Genomic DNA, 15,981 nt, shown 5'->3' with positions numbered 1-15,981 from the left:
TGGGCGGCGGCAGAGCACCGCCGGCGCCGTCCGCAGCCTCCGAGTCTCCGCAGGAAGAGGAAGGACGTGTTGGGTGAACTGGGAGGTGGTGTCCATCTTATTTACACCGGTGAGATTGCTAAATTTTTGATCTGTCGGATTTTTTAAGGTGCTTAAAAGTTGAAAGCCGGGTAAGTGGGCCGAATCGCTAACGTATCAATATTGAGACGTGTAAAGTGTGAGGCGGAGGGATCTCCAGAGAGCGCTGATCTCCGTGCTGAGGCCCGTTTTTAACGATGCGCCATATTGAATTTCAGTTTGTGTTCTAGCCGTTAGCGGGGTTAGCTCACCGAGCTAACGGTGGCTACATTAACCGTTTATCGTCGTTTGTGGAAAAAAAGCAAACATTCAAGGTTGAGTTTCTCACTAATAACAAACGTTTTTGGCCTGACTCAACGCAGTAAATGTTCTACAACGACGACTTTAAAAGTAATAGTTTTGAGAAGATAACGCTAGCTAAGTTAGCCAGTTAGCCTAGCCTTCATTAGGTTTGAGCAGCAGCGATTTCTTCACACAGCTTTTGTCAAAGCGGATACTCTGACTGTTATTTTTGGTAAAAAATTAACATTGTTTAAATATTGAGAAAGAATATGACAATTTAAAGATGTGAAATTGACACTTACAGTTGTTATTGATGTAGTTTTTACATGATAAAGAGCGTGAATTGACTGGACAGGGTTCTCATTCATCCCGAAAATGTAAAAGTCATTGATTTTATTCATCTTAAAATAAGGCCTTAATTTGTATTAAAATGACTGTAATCAATCTTTCAAAAGTCTCAAGAATGGGCTGATAAGTTAAGCAGGATTTTATAAATCGTAAATTTTAAAAATCTTAAAATAATTGGTAGCAACTATTTTGTGTGTGAAAAAAATTTTTTTTTTTCTTATTAAACTTGTCATGATGTAAATCCAAGCCGTGTAATCTCACATGCTGAGTGAGAAACACGAAATTATCAAGAAAACCAGCCTGATATTCCCTACTGCTTATGGTAAATAAATAGATATGTTTATGATAATATCATATGTTCATTGTCTTTTATGTGTTACACTCTTAAAAGGGATTTTTGAAAAATATTTGACATTGATAATCTTTACTAAGAATGTCCTTCAATTTTGATTATTAGAAGTTTGATCATAAACTTCAGTCCGAGGGGCATTATAAAGGTCTTAAAAGCTTTAAATATTATTTTTTAAGCTGCAGGAATCCTGCTGGATGATACTGAGTATTTTCACCTCTGTTTTTCAGGTTTTCAGAGATGAGCAGTTCAGAGGAAGTGTCATGGATCTCCTGGTTTTGTGGGCTGAGGGGAAATGAGTTTTTCTGTGAGGTGAGCTGCCTTCCTTTCCATCTGTGTCTGCTTTATTTATAAAGCCCAATTTAACATTACAGCATGATATGACCGCTTGAGTGAAAAAAAGTAAAAACAAGTTCTCCAACATTGTCAACATTACAGGGAAGGTGACTGGCAAGTCTCAGAAATAAGTCAGCAATAAATTTAACAGTGCTATACGCAGGAGGGCCAAACACATATCCAGGGTTTCCACGAATCCTTACAAAGCCTTAAAAGGCATTTATTTTAGGCCTTAATCTATTTCAAAAAAGCCTTAATTGGTATTAAAATGTCTCAAATCAATCTTTCAGAAGATTTAAAAGTGCTAATACATTGGAAGTATGATATTAAGAATCACATTTTCTCTGATGTTGCATCATAAAAAATTCAAAATAACTTGTAATATTTATTTTTTTAAAATAATGTACCACATTTAACAACATGTAGATCTGGGTAGTGGAACCACAAACACTTGTGGACCAGGTTCTGCTTTTTTCCAAACCTGAAGAATCAAAAATGCTTGAGCTTATCGACACTGCTGTCGAGTCCTGTGGATCTTATAACGTAACGTCACATCTCGAATTAAGTCACGTCATTTATCAGCATACATAGACTGTACATCTAATCAAACCTAAATGCAGTACCTTGGACTGTCAGCTGCTGCTGCTGTGGCGCAGCCGGCACAGTCTTCATCATCATCCACTCAAAGCAGCAGTGGTAAGCAAACCCAAAATCTGCAAGTGTCGTCGGTTAAAAACAGTAATCGAATGTTGAAATCGGCGTTGAAATCGGCAGGATAAGAGTTAGTTAGCTAAATAAATGAGGTTGCATAAGGTTTCATTGTGATGTGTGCAAGGTTGGCATGCAAAAATAAATATTAGGCAAAGGTAAATAAAACATCATGTTCAAATGTAACATCAATAAAAAAAGAACATGCAGTTTTTGGTGAGAAACTTGAATAATACAGTTGTTTCGGTGAAAAATTTGTTTTCCCAGCAATATCAAAGAAACATTCGCTTGTTAAGCATTAAAAGCAAAACCTGTTTTATTAAAAACATATTGTCACCTCGTCTTTTCACCAGATAATAGAAAAGTATGGATAAAGACTCAGTTCGTTAAGGAGTCTTTATAATGGTATCGATATCAATAAATATTAACCATCCCCATCTCTGGTAATGTGTTGATTTTAAACCATATCTCTTAGTATCACATTTGAAAAGGATCTCTTTTCTGTACACAAGAAAAGACTACAGCAACTAATAACGTCTTCAGCTTAACTTTTCGGCATTGACTTCAAAAATTGTGAACCTATCTTGCCAGTTTTATGCAACAATAACTTCTCTTATGAATAACAACATTTTCTCACCTGGTTTCTCCCCACTAAAGGTGGATGAAGACTACATCCAGGACAAGTTCAACCTGACGGGGCTCAATGAGCAGGTTCCCCACTACCGCCAGGCCCTGGACATGATCCTGGACCTTGAACCAGGTCTGTATGTTATGTTCATGCCTCCGTGCTCTTAAATGTAGTAAAGTGCGGTGGAAACAGTCAGAATTTTCTAGATTGGAGAGAAAAACCATCCCGGACATCAGCAGATTCTTTAAATAGCTGTTAAAACTGAATGCTGAGACCGAATGGTGTTTTCTACCTTCACCTGAGAGTTGCTGGTGACGTATTCGGTGAACTATTCTTAGTGATCCTGACTGTAACTTAATCGACTCTTTAAATCTTTCATGTTGTACGTCGTCTACTAAATAAAAACAAACATTTTATGTCAGCATTCTTTTTAAAATAATATGAGAAAAAAAATGTTGGAACAACTGAATGTTTATGAGTAATTGAATTAAAACGTGTTCATAAATATGGTTATTGAATACATAACACTTTCAAATTTCTTTTTCCATAATGTGGAAAACTTAGTTGGAACAAGTTAACTTGTGTGGGTTATTAACTTAAAAACTTGTGTTCATAAATATGGTAATTAAGTATTTAATAACCATAATTAGGAACACACATTTTTAAGTTTATTGCTCATAAAACACATATTTTTGACATTATTTAAAAGGAGTCTTAAAGTTTTACGTACTGTTGCTGTAATTATGAACACATATTTATAAGTTAAGTAAAAATTACATTGGTCCAACAAATGTTTCCACATTATTTAAAAGGAATTTTGAAGTGTTAAGGACGTTAATCCTGCTCAGCTGCTGTGCAGGTGACTCCTCTCCTTGTCAGATTTCAGCACCCAGCAGTGCAGGTTATTACAGCTGCTCCTCGGGCTCCCTCAGAACTGCTGTTATCTTTGTTTTATGCCCGTCAGAGATCAGAAACGTTTTGACAACCGTTGTGTCCCGGTTCTCCTTTTAAAAAAGTCTAATGAACACTTTCTTTGTTGTATTTTTGGTATTCCCTGTCCTTTTGAAATCATTCTCAGCACTGTTTTGCTTCTCTGTAAACCATCAAACAGAAATGTGAACACCAACAATGTTCTCTTGTTCCCGTCTGTCTTCAGATGAGGAACTGGAGGACAATCCCAACCAGAGCGACCTGATCGAGCAGGCGGCTGAGATGCTGTACGGACTCATCCATGCACGCTATATCCTCACTAACCGAGGCATCGCACAGATGGTAGGCGCCAGCTGCATCAGCAAAATCCACTATCTCCCGTGTCCATTAGCAAAGCTGTTTTTCCAGTACTTTCGTCTTGATGGGGTGGAAAATTTCGATGTCAGATGAAAGTTGTCAGTTTGAACACTGCAGCTGACTTAAGTAAAAGAGGTGATAGTGCTGAAAATGAATAAGCATCGGTTGGACTTGATTACAGTGGCTGTAAATAAAGCAGGTATTGTATTTACGTCAGTAAATATCTAAATTAAAAAAAAACATTAAACAAAACAAAACATCTAAATATAAAATGCAGAGCTGAAGATGGACAAACAAGTTTGCTGAATAGTTAAAGGAATGTAAAATATTGTATCACCGAGTGTACACACTTTTTGTAAAACTCACCTGTATTTATTTTGTACTGTAGTAATATCTTGTTTTATGCCTTGCAGTTGGAGAAGTATCAACAGGGAGATTTCGGCTATTGTCCTCGGGTCTATTGTGAGAATCAGCCTATGCTTCCTATTGGTGAGTAAAAAAAAACACATTCAAAGGACCGGGTACAGTAGCACACAATGGCTGATGCGATGGAAATGTTTTGGCTTTTAGTTCCACATTGTCCAAATACATTGTGTGAGGTTTTCATTCACCATTACAGTGAACACAAACTTTTTGCATAAAATGTGTTGCACAAGAGATCATAGACTGTTATTTTTAGCTGCAGCCTGTCCACAGTTTTGCATATGTAAACTATGTGCAGCATTTCCTCGCTGCAAGGCTGCTGTCTCACAGAGATCACTGAGACTGATGTATTGTTTTGGTAATTTTGGGGAAATTCTTAATGGTCCTTTTTTAGAAATTTATTCAGGATGCACGGGACATGGCGGGTTTCCTTTCAACTGGTCTTTACAGACACCGATCTTGTCTGTTTAACTCTAAATGTACATGATCTGATGATAAAATTGACCAAGAATGAAAATATCGACACAGTATGAGGACGTTTTTTTACTCTGCTGGCAGCATCCCAATGCTGTAGAGTAGACTGACTCTCATATATGATATCTGAGTGAGTTTCTTCCTCCTCGTCCTCCACAGGTCTGTCAGATATCCCAGGAGAGGCCATGGTGAAGCTGTACTGTCCTAAATGTATGGACGTCTACACACCCAAGTCCTCCAGGCACCACCACACAGATGGAGCCTATTTCGGCACTGGCTTCCCCCACATGCTCTTCATGGTTCACCCTGAGTACAGGCCCAAGAGGCCCGCCAACCAGTTTGTCCCGAGGTGAGTACGACAGGTCGAATTTAAAGGTGTGCTCGCGTAGACGAGGACCGTGCTGCACTGCAGCAGTAATTTGTCTGTACTGCGACCTGTCAGTGTAAGTTTTGGAACACGCTGTGTCATACTCTTCTCACTATTAGAAATATACTTTATGAACACGTCATACGGGAAGAGTCCACAAGTCAAAGCATCATTAATAGCTTGTTTCCAGTCACGTGATCCAGATGACGATGAAGTCAGATGGAGGGCAAGAAGGGAAGAACTACTGCCCTACACGTTAAGGAAAAGGGATTTTTGCCACATGTTGACCAGTTTGCCTTGTGAGGAGGCGATCGATATCACAAGCGACCTAGTTCTGTAGACCTCCTGCCACACAGCCAAATTAAGGCATAAAAAAGTCTTGAGGCTTATGACTAATTTGTGTATGGCTGTGTCATCGGATCGAAAGCAGCATCGAATGACTGCCGTCTTGTTTTCGCCCGGGTGAGTGTGTTTGCTTGTGGATTACTGTCTTATTATATCGCTATTTCAACTCCAAAGTAGCTTAGGCTATGTGCTAGCTGGCTAACTGTAGCTATTGTTTACTGTCTGTATGCTTAAGCTCTCAGAAAAAATGCACAAATATGGACGAATTAAACGGAGTACGGACAGAAGGCTCGGTCCGTCTCTATGCCGCGCCGAGCATAAAGGAGCACTTAACACCGATAACACAAAAACTTCTAAACTTCATATTTCATCACACTCCTAATCGCTTTAGGACAGTCGAGTTTGTTTCTATGTCACAATCTTTACCTGCGTCCTATTTCACTCTGTTTGCAGAAGACGTCCCATGAGAGACAGTCGGAGGTGTTGTGGGAAACAGTGAGAGCTTAAGATAACACATCTCTGCTCTCTCCCTAAAAGCAAATACATCACTACTCTCAGTGTCATCGGCCCCATAACGTTTAGTTTGCATGTTTGTGTTGATTGTCTGCAGTTTTGTTTGAAGTTAACATTTGTGGCTTTTGTGCCGCTCGGGATTTTTTTGATCGTGTTTGTTAATCAACATTAAAAGTGTTTGGACGAAATGCTCACACACATGTTACTTTGTTCTTCCGCCAGGCTGTACGGGTTTAAGATCCACCCCATGGCCTACCAGCTGCAGCTGCAAGCCGCCTCCAGCTTCAAGAGCCCCGTCAAGGCCATCCGCTAAACAAACGAGGAGGAAGAGGAGGATGAATCGTAGAGAGAGAAGAAAGGAAAGAATTATCATCAGAAGGGGAGGAGTCACCTGCATTTGACAAAGCTTTTCAGGTGCCCCCTCCCCACCCTGAAGACTGTATTATTTTGGTTTAGACTAGGGCAAATGAAAAAGTGTAAAGATTTTCTGAGTGTGAACGAGACATAGAGAACGCACAGCCATGATCTTAATCACAAACACACACACACATGCGCTCATACACACAAACACACACACACACACACACACTTGGGATTCCATGCACGTACATTACCAAACTCATCAGTGCCAAAAACAGGAGGGTGAGGTAAGAGGAACCATACAGGGGCCTCATGCTGCTGCGGCTGCTGCTCACAAGCACGCTGATGAGAATAATCACTTAAGGGAACTTTTCCCCGCAGAAAAGGTTTTATGTCCGGGGCTGAAAGCTAAAGAAGGTGCAACGGCGGAGTCGGCTTCCACCTCTGGCTCTGCGTTTGTTCTGTATTTGGCACAGTTTGGTAAAAAGTGGTGGTAAACCCTCCATCATCGGAAGCCTCATTTCCCTGTTAGCCCCCCCCCCCCGTGCATGTACACTCAGGCTGGCACCCGCAGAGACAGTTTGGACGGTGGGTGTTTTTCCGTATCACTCATTTGTAAGAATTGGGTTCGTCCGACGTTCTGTGGTGGCGTTGCACAAAGCTTTCTGTTAAATTTGCCTTAAGATTCGGAGAACACACCCCGGTTTGTTTTTGTTTTCCAAGAGGCACAAAAAGCATACGTTTGTTTTTGTTTCCTTTCTGCCGTCAGAGGACACAGACGTCGATGAATTTACGGATCGTGGAGACGGTTTTAATCGGCCTGTGTCGCACCTCCTGCTGTCTGTGCGCGTGTCAAACAACTGTCTGTATCGGTACCGAAGTGAAAATATAACCTGTGCTACATTTTTCTGAGACGTGTCCCCTCCTGCAGCAGCAGGCTTAGCTGCGTTTGTATTGTCACCCCCCCCCCTCCCTTCCCTCGTAGCTTCAGCTTCCTCAAACAAATTGTTTGACATTTTGGGGAATGTGCATGTTTGCTTTGTGGTTGACAGTAGAGGAGAAGACTCTTACAACTCTGTGGTGAGCTGCATGAAGCTACTGTCACCGGCTGTTTAGCTTTGCTTGGATCAAAGATCATAAATGGGAAAACGGTTTTCCTGACTAACTCTGTCCGAAGGTAACAAAAATCTCCCATGAGCACCTCTAAAGCTCACTAATAGACTTTTTTTAGGGGAGGCATTTGGAGCCTGTTAAGACCTACACAGTTATTACAATCTTTATTCTTTATTTGAAGCCAAGGGTAAATTAAAAGACACTAAAACATCATCTGGTATTAGAGTAGTATCAATACTGCCTGCACACTTTTGTTAGATGCGTCCGTGCAGCTTAAGATACCGCCGTCAGCAGAATTCAGCACGGCTCCTTCCATAGGGCAAAGCGATGCACCATCATAAAACATCCAACTAAACATAAAATAGGCAAGCTAAAGAACGTTAGCGAGCTGTCACCAAAACAACCACCGTGGACAAGACTGACGACGCAGTCCTTTTTAGGGCCGCATTAGCGTTTACACTACAAACGCTATGTTGTCCAATGCGACTCAGACCACCTCGGCGTGTGTTTGGAGTGATTGCATCACAATGCATCTTGATGGTTGTTTACACTCTTATTTAGTGCTGTCCACGCGTGATCTGATCACCCCAAACGCATGTCAATAGCAGGTGTAAACACGGCCTTTGAATCGTCAGAGTAACATGAACATGAATGATAGCTGCATTCCATTTAGGGGAGGCCCTGACTGAGACATTTAATGGAACTGAGCCATTGTTAGTGTTATCAGTTTCACTTGTGTTTGTGCTGCTATGACGAGTCTAAATTTCTGCTGTGGAAAAGGTCTTTAACTCCGCTGAGGAGGTCATGTTTTCAGCACCGTTTGTCGGTTTGGTTGTCAGCAGGATAAACTACTGGTCCAGTTTTCAACAAACGTGAGGAAGAGTGTGACATGAAATTTGCCTTCAGGGCGTTGTGCCGTGAAGTCGTTTCTTGGTGAGGTTTACAGATGAGATAATGGTTTGGGATTAGTGAGCCCTGAAGGCAAACTTCTTCAGGGGGTTACTGGTCTCTGCCAAGAAATAGTCTGACCTGTGACAAAAATGCAAATTATTTCCAACTTTTGGTACATATTTACGCAAGGTCGCCACACCAGAAAAAAACAATATCAAGTAATAATGTGAAAAGTTTGTTTTTCACATTTTAACAAAATATTTGCAAGTTATTACATTATACAAACTTATCACATTATAACAAGAAACTTTGCTTGTTAGATGAGAAGAAACAAGAAATTGTTCTTGTTTTAACAATAGATTATCACGTAAAAAATATCCTCTAAGTTTGTATGATGTAATATGTGAAAATATCTTGTTATGACAAGACTCCGCTTTAACAAAATATTTTCACGATATTATGTAGTACAAACTTAGAACAGTATAACAAGAAACTTTTCTTGTTAGATGAGAGAAAACAAGAAACCTTTGTGATTTTACAACAATAAATGATCACGTAAATAGCATCTTATTATACCCTTAAATTTGTATGGTATAATATGTGAAAATATTTTGCTAAAATGTGAAAAAATCTTGTTATAACAAGACGTTTTTCATGTTTTAACAAAATATTACAAACTTAGAACGGAAACTTTTCTTGTTATAGCAATAAATCATCACGTAAATAGTATCTTGTTATATCCTTACGTTTGTATGGTGAATAAGAAACTTGTCACGTTATTATGACACTGATCAGTTTTTCTTTCGGTGGCAGCAAAACGCTTCTTTGCATATTAAAGTTGAAACCAGATCTGAGCTCATTGGTGAGCTTTAGAGGTGCTGGGAGGCCTGAACAGCTGTTTCCTCCTGTTCCAGTCTTTATGCTGAGCTAACCGGCTGCTGGTTGTAGCTTCATATTTAACACGCAGAAATGAGAGTGCTGTCTTCTCTTCTTATTCTCAGCCTGAAAGCAAATATTCCCCAAAATGTCAAAGTATCCGTGTAAAAGGTCGAGGAGGAGACCTGGAGAAAGAGGACTTTAGACAATCTGAATCCTTCAGCTCACTCCATCACTGCACTGATCCCACTGGTGTCTCCACAGCACAGTCTCATTATTTATGTTCGGCTTTAGAGACAGACCGACCACCAGCCGCTTACTTTTTTTTTGTTTCCGAAACAGTGGGGCAGACAGTCGGCTGCCCTCCCTTCTCTCCCCTCTTTACGTTTGTGTGACTGGAATAGATTTTGGATTTCATGATACAAGAGAAACGGTATTTATGTGTCCAGATTTTAACTAATGTTCGTCTGTGTTGTTGTTGTCTTTCTGCTACTGTGGAAGGGTGAGCAGGATTCAGAATTCTCAATAAACTTCTATTTTCTTTTCATACTCTTTTGTCCTTTACTTTCTTTAACCCTTTGAAACCTGAGCAAGTAGGTTTGATTTGTTTAAAAAAAAATGGATTAAGAGTTAGAGGGAAAATACTGGAAATTGAGTGAAAAAAAGTAAAAACAAAAAAACAATAAATAAAAAGGTTTAAAAAATTACTGAATTATATAAATATATACTTAAAACAGTTAATGATTATAAATTAAATTGTTTGAACATTTATCTCTTTTATTATTTATTATTAACTTCTAATAATTTCTCTCTTGTTAAAAGAATTTTCGGTTAGTTTTCTTGTACTTTTTTCCTAATTTCATGCTGTTTGTGCAACTTGCAGAGTTGCTCATTGCCTTTATTCAGTTTGAATCAGTTTTCTCCAGTTTCAAAGGTTTATACGCATGCGAAAGATGAAAATACATGTTATTAGTTACAAGAAAAACAGCTGAATTTTAGCACAAAAGGGAAAAAAACTTATAATAGTACTTATATAGTTTTCTGTACATTTTCCCTATTTTTATTAATTACAAGTTAAGTTGTTAAGTAGTTTCAGTTCCAAAGACTTAAATGCATGTGAAAGACATCTGAATGCAGCAAAATAAATTAAAAAAAAATCAATGTCGGTTAAGGTTTCAAAGGGTTAACACTGCAGTTCTGCCCTCCTGCCACATAGTGTCAGCAGAGAGCTTAGTTCTGTGAAAAGCTTTATTTTCCTGCCTTTAAATATTTCTGAGGCAATATTACTGACAGTTTTATTTAAATCATAATTGATGTTGAAATAATGTAACAGAGCGGGGCCTTGAAATACGCCACAGTACCTGCATTGTTAGTGTTTCTGTTTGTTTTTGAGCTTGCAGGAAGGTTTCCTGTGGTGACAGAGGGAATGGTGGTTGCTGGAGTCTGGGTGTGGTTCAGTGACATCTCACATGACTCTGAGTATTTGCTTTGGTTAGAAAACTCATCAAAACAAATAACCCCCCTCTATCTGCAATGACAAGCTCTTAAGATCCCAGTCAGGCTTTTCTAATTAGTATTTGATTAGCTTTTAGATTTCCTTTAGCCTTTTATAAGCGAAACAAATGTATAATTTGAAGATTTGCCGCCCTTGTATCCAGGTTAAGCCACAGAAACACATCTTTGTACAGATGACTCATAGAAAGTGTTTTTCCCCTCTGCACGGCAGCTGTCGTTGGCAAAAATGACTGGCAGGACTGAGTAGACTTCATGTGGCCAAGCCCTGTCAGTTTTTCCAGAGGGAGAAGAGGAGGAGGCTCCTTCATGACTCAGGATAACCTCAAACCACAGCTCGGGACCTGCCCTTCTCCCCCTTCTCTTTCGGCAACTCCTTTAAACTCTGTGAAGAGGAATCCCCCATTTTTGTAGCTGGTGAGTGTCTCCACACTTTACATAAGAGCACACCACCTTTTTCTGACACTCCACTAAATAATAAAAGCTGCCTGGGCTGGAAACAAACCCCTGAATGTGGCAAGAAAGCATCTCTGCTGGCTGAGTTCTAATCTTGTGAGTTCAGCTGCTCATACTGCAGTCATGTGAAATGTTCAGCCTCAGCGTCGCCACTCCCAGAAGCCACATTCCTCCATTTTCCCCTCATGGATTTTTTTTAATTTTCTTTTGGGATGCCTCTTTACAACAGATACAACTCTTAAGGACCAAAATGCCAGTCACAGACACCACGATCATAAACACACTCCAATAAAACATGTATTGTTGATAGAAAATATGCGTTTTTTGTGGCTTCGCCCTCCACATGTGATGCTTCAGTCTGAGCTGAGGTTGGCAAAGACTGATGCAAATTCTGGTTGAGATTTTTTTTAACCCTCCAACTTGACAAGACAAGCTGATAAATAGCAGCCTGTTGGGTAACTTTGTATCCTGTATGAAAAAGTATTCACACCCCTCTTTAAAGTTTCCATTTTTGGTTGTGTCACATCATTGAAGCAAAGTAATTTAATGTGTGTATATATATATATACGCTGTATATATATACGCTGATTGACAGAAAAGATCATTTAACCCTTAGGGCTTGCTTTAATGTTACACACACTCATATTGCTCTGTGCACAAAACACGCTTTTCAAAATTAAGCTTTAATAATTATACATTAATATGATTTTTTTAAACTTTCATTGAGTTTATTTTTTTAACCAACATAGGTCCTAATCATAAATATCAAGAATTTGTTAATTTTCAGAATATTAACCCTTTAAAATTTTTTTGTCATGTTGCCACTGTGCTTTGGGATGAAAAAAAACACAAAAGATGAAATATTTTCAATAAACCATATGCTCAGTAGATTATTATCATTATTTGATTATCACAGCCTGTGATTCATTAATAATTTGCACCAACAGTGATTGTGACAGTGCAGCTATAGTGGAAGTAGCATGTATTGTAATAAAAAGATATCATCGGGTGGAAAATAATAAAAATGACAAATTCTAGCTCAAAAGCCTTTGATGGCTGTGGGATCAAAAATTGCAGTTTGAATGGGTTTCATTTTTTTGCACTTAACAGTATAAATGTAACAATTTTGTTTCCACAGTGTATTTTAGACTTATTATAGGAAGTGAGCAGGAAATCCCAAGATCAAACAAAAATAAGCAGTCTTGCCAAAATTTGTCATATGCATGAACACAGCCAAAATGTTAAAAAATGAAGAATGAAAAGCACGCAAAATGCGCCAAACACTCCCTAAGGGTTAAAAGTGAACACAGAGTGATCTAAATTCAGTGGTGGAATGTAATTAAGTATACTTTCTCTAGTACTGTACTCAGGTACACATTGTAGGTAAATATTGTACTTTTTACTCAATCCATTTTTCATTTTATTTCCTAAACCAACTAAGGCTGGACATCCACAGCACAGTCGGGGCTGATTTTCTTCCCCACTTCTGAGTGACACGACTCATTTTTGAGTCTAAATGAATTTTAACTTCTACAGTAGACGTCATGATTGTTCGTGTGGAAATTCTTCTTTGGCTTCACAAACATCTATATACTTAAAAACAAATCTTAATTGAATTTTAGGTTTGTTTGGGCGTTGTTTGCCGTGCAGCGTACGATCGACTGGTTGGCCGACTAACAGACTTTCAGATGACCTCTCGCACAGCTAAAGCAGAGCCCCAAGATGCATTTTTTTTTCTTAAACAACCTAACAGTGTATAACCAGCTAGTTTGTCAGTGCTGCTAGTGTATGTGTGTGTGTGTGTGTGTGTGTGTGTGTGTGTGTGTGTGTGTGTGTGTCAGACAGCAGTAGAGAGAGGGAATCAAAACTTGCACTCATTTTTGCAGAAATGGACCATAAAGCTCTTTTTGTGACGTCTTTTTCTACATGTCTGTGAATCATATCTCTGCTAGCAAACAAACCTCGATGTTCCCGCATCCACGGAGCTTTTAAACTAATCTTTATTGACAACTGTCAATAGCCATAACAGTTATAACAGTCCGCAGAGGCCGATGGAACATTTTATTGTCTATTTTACATGTATCGTGTGAGCACTCAGGTCGAGGCGTGACGAGCATATAATTTTTTTTTATTTTTTTTTTTTACAGTTTATGCACACAGTGGGAGTTGAACTTTTCTAAAACAGGCTCAAATTGTACAGTTGATGCAAAACTTAATATAATATATAATATTAACATAGTGAGTTAATGCTTCGCTAACATTAAGCCCCCCTCAGGAACTGCCGGGACCTGAAGCCAATTTTCGTATAGGCCAAACAAAAACAATAATGTGGAGCTCCGTCGTTTGCTGCTGTTGTTTTATTTATCCTGATTCTTCTCTCAATCATTTTAAGTTTTATTTAGTTTGGTTGTTGTTTCGTTGTGCCTGTGCATATAGTGACAATAGAGATCCTTCATTCGTAAACAGTGGAATTACAACTTCCGGGTCTGTCATTTGATGCCTTTGGGCCTAAAAATACTTTTCCCCAAATACTTTCATTGTGAAAGAGACGTTTGTAAGTCAGTGGATACATTTTTATTTTAGCATTTTTACATTAGCAGGTTTATTTCTATTGCAGCCGCAGCACTAGCCGTCATTATTTCCAATCTGAGGCGACGTAGGCGTGTTATGCAAAAATGGAAAGGTAAGCCCCTTATATGTGGGAGTGGCCATGTATGAGGGATTTTTGGGAGGTGATAGTCCACGATTTCACAGAGAAACTGTGGATTCAAAACTTCTGGATGATCCGCTCAACTTTTGCGAAGTTATACGATGCAACATCACCTCTTGCAGCACCTGCTGCATCATGAGGAAGCCAGTTCCTCCTGACAAGCACATAGCCATCGCATCATGTGACCTAAAAAAGCAAAACAAATGTTTCCATTGCAGTTTTGCAAAATATGGCTTTTTCAAATTTTAAATTGACATGTTTCCATTAGATGTTTTTTATATTTGCAATTTCAGTTTGCACAATTTGAGGGTTAATGGAAACCTGGCCAGTGACTTGAACCCACCTCTGGAAATTAGTAGATCTTTGGCAGCAGTTACAGCCTTGAGTCTGCATGGATACGTCTTTCCCATTCGTGTCTGCAAAACTTCTCTATCGGCTCTATCGGGTTGCACTGGGATTGAGAGTAAACAGCTACAAATTCTCTCAAACTCTGCTTCTGCCACTCCAGGACATTAACATTGTTGTTTTTTAAGGTTGTTCCTGTGAGGCTTTGGATTTGTGCTCTGGCTCATTGTTTTAAATTTCTCCCAAGTTGCACGTTTCTGGCAGTCTGCGTGTTGTTTTTCTCCAGGACTTCCCTTCATTTTTCTGCATTTATTTTACCCTCAAGCTTTCCACGACCTGTTGCAGAGAATTAACCCCACAGTGTGATGCTACCACCACCACCACGCTTCCTCGTTTCTTATATACACAGCGACAAAGCGGCATAACTGCGGGATTTTCCCTCCTCGATCAGTTAGTATAAAAAGTTCTTCTCTAAAACCAGGCAGTGTTGATCAAATAGACTCTGACACTGTTTCTCACTTAAAATCTTTTCAGAAACCTATTTTTAGCTTACTGTTTAACTGTGATACAAGATTGTTTGTTGCCAGCTGGCCCCATACTGTTTTTGCACGGGCAACTTGAGTTATCCACCAACGAGAGCGTTTATTGGTCCGTTGCAGTGCAGTGCATTCTGGTAGGTTTTATACCTCTTGAGGAAGTTTTCTCTGGTCCTGTTGCACCAATGTCAAAAGTACTCGCGTCCCTCTGCTGCATAGACAGCCCAGTTTTATGAAAGGATCATTTTTCCAACACTGAGATACTCCTTCAGTTCAGATCCGTTTGCATAGATCAGTTTCCACTCTGATATTTACGGGGCTTTTTTCTGTTGATCAGTTTGTGATACGACAAAACATGAGAACTTCCACTTTTCTTATTGTCACTATGGTAATATTCAAACTTCCCTGCTTTTGCTCCCCCCTTGTCTGCTTCCCTGCAGCTCAGATTTTCAGACTCTAGCTGTCAGTGCTGTGACTGATGCAATCAGGATTAGTTTGGTGGCTTGACTCTCCCACACGCCCGTTTTTTCAAGTGACAAGAGTTGAGAAACTCTGAGGATCTGTGGGCAACACAATAGAGGCATTTCACCGGGCCCAAACAGCCTCCCTCTCAGCAAAGTATTTCAAAACCATGACTCTAAAGATCTCATTTCATAACTGTTCCCCCCTCCAGCACCAAACCAAATCATGCCCCTTTTTAAAAGCACAGATAATCATTAAACAACAAACAAGCCAACCACCCAAAAAAACATTTGTCCTTTTGTGACTGGTGTCAACAAACAGTCTGTGAAAATGTAAGTAATGGTTTCACCCGTGACTCCCCTCATCAGTCATTCACTAAATGCTTTTGTTGTCTCTCCCCGAGGTTGTTTGCAAACACTGTGAGACACACAGAGACACAGAATAATGCTCGGGGACAAACTCTGGGCAAGAATGGACTTGCTTGTTGTAATAATTCATCTCATCTAAAGTCCTCTCTATGAAATGAAGAGTGCAGATTTTGAAATGCCGCATCTCATTTGTCAAGAATGACAAGGATGAGAG

The 15,981-nt window shown here is 39.4% G+C and overlaps 1 protein-coding gene across 2 annotated transcripts; it reads left to right on the top strand.

Annotated features, from left to right (window-relative positions):
- Positions 1 to 27: 27 nt before the first annotated feature.
- csnk2b (casein kinase 2, beta polypeptide) lies at positions 28 to 9,927 on the top strand. 2 transcript variants are annotated; one of them, XM_042506645.2, is made up of 7 exons: positions 28 to 170; positions 1,288 to 1,369; positions 2,759 to 2,861; positions 3,886 to 4,001; positions 4,430 to 4,505; positions 5,073 to 5,262; positions 6,361 to 9,927. In XM_042506645.2, exons 2-7 carry the CDS (start codon positions 1,298 to 1,300, stop codon positions 6,449 to 6,451), a joined length of 648 nt encoding a protein of 215 aa, XP_042362579.1. In that variant the 5' UTR covers positions 28 to 170; positions 1,288 to 1,297; the 3' UTR covers positions 6,452 to 9,927. The 2 variants fall into 2 exon arrangements, with proteins under 2 accessions (XP_042362579.1, XP_042362580.1); XM_042506646.2 differs by having other exon boundaries at positions 33 to 109.
- The last annotated feature ends 6,054 nt before the right edge of the window (positions 9,928 to 15,981 follow it).

Source organism: Plectropomus leopardus, chromosome 17 (assembly GCF_026936395.1).
Source record: "Plectropomus leopardus strain MGB_pleo_1.0 chromosome 17, ASM2693639v1, whole genome shotgun sequence".
Lineage (NCBI taxonomy): Eukaryota > Metazoa > Chordata > Actinopteri > Perciformes > Serranidae > Plectropomus > Plectropomus leopardus.
This window is presented reverse-complemented; position numbering and strand designations above follow the sequence as displayed.

Excerpts from the sequence above, each read along its gene's own strand:
- csnk2b (XM_042506645.2), top strand. The coding sequence starts at position 1,298 with ATGAGCAGTTCAGAGGAAGTGTCATGGATCTCCTGGTTTTGTGGGCTG. Across the intron at positions 4,002-4,429 it reads ACCGAGGCATCGCACAGATG|TTGGAGAAGTATCAACAGGG; the intron begins GTAGGCGCCAGC and ends TATGCCTTGCAG. Across the intron at positions 4,506-5,072 it reads TCAGCCTATGCTTCCTATTG|GTCTGTCAGATATCCCAGGA; the intron begins GTGAGTAAAAAA and ends CGTCCTCCACAG.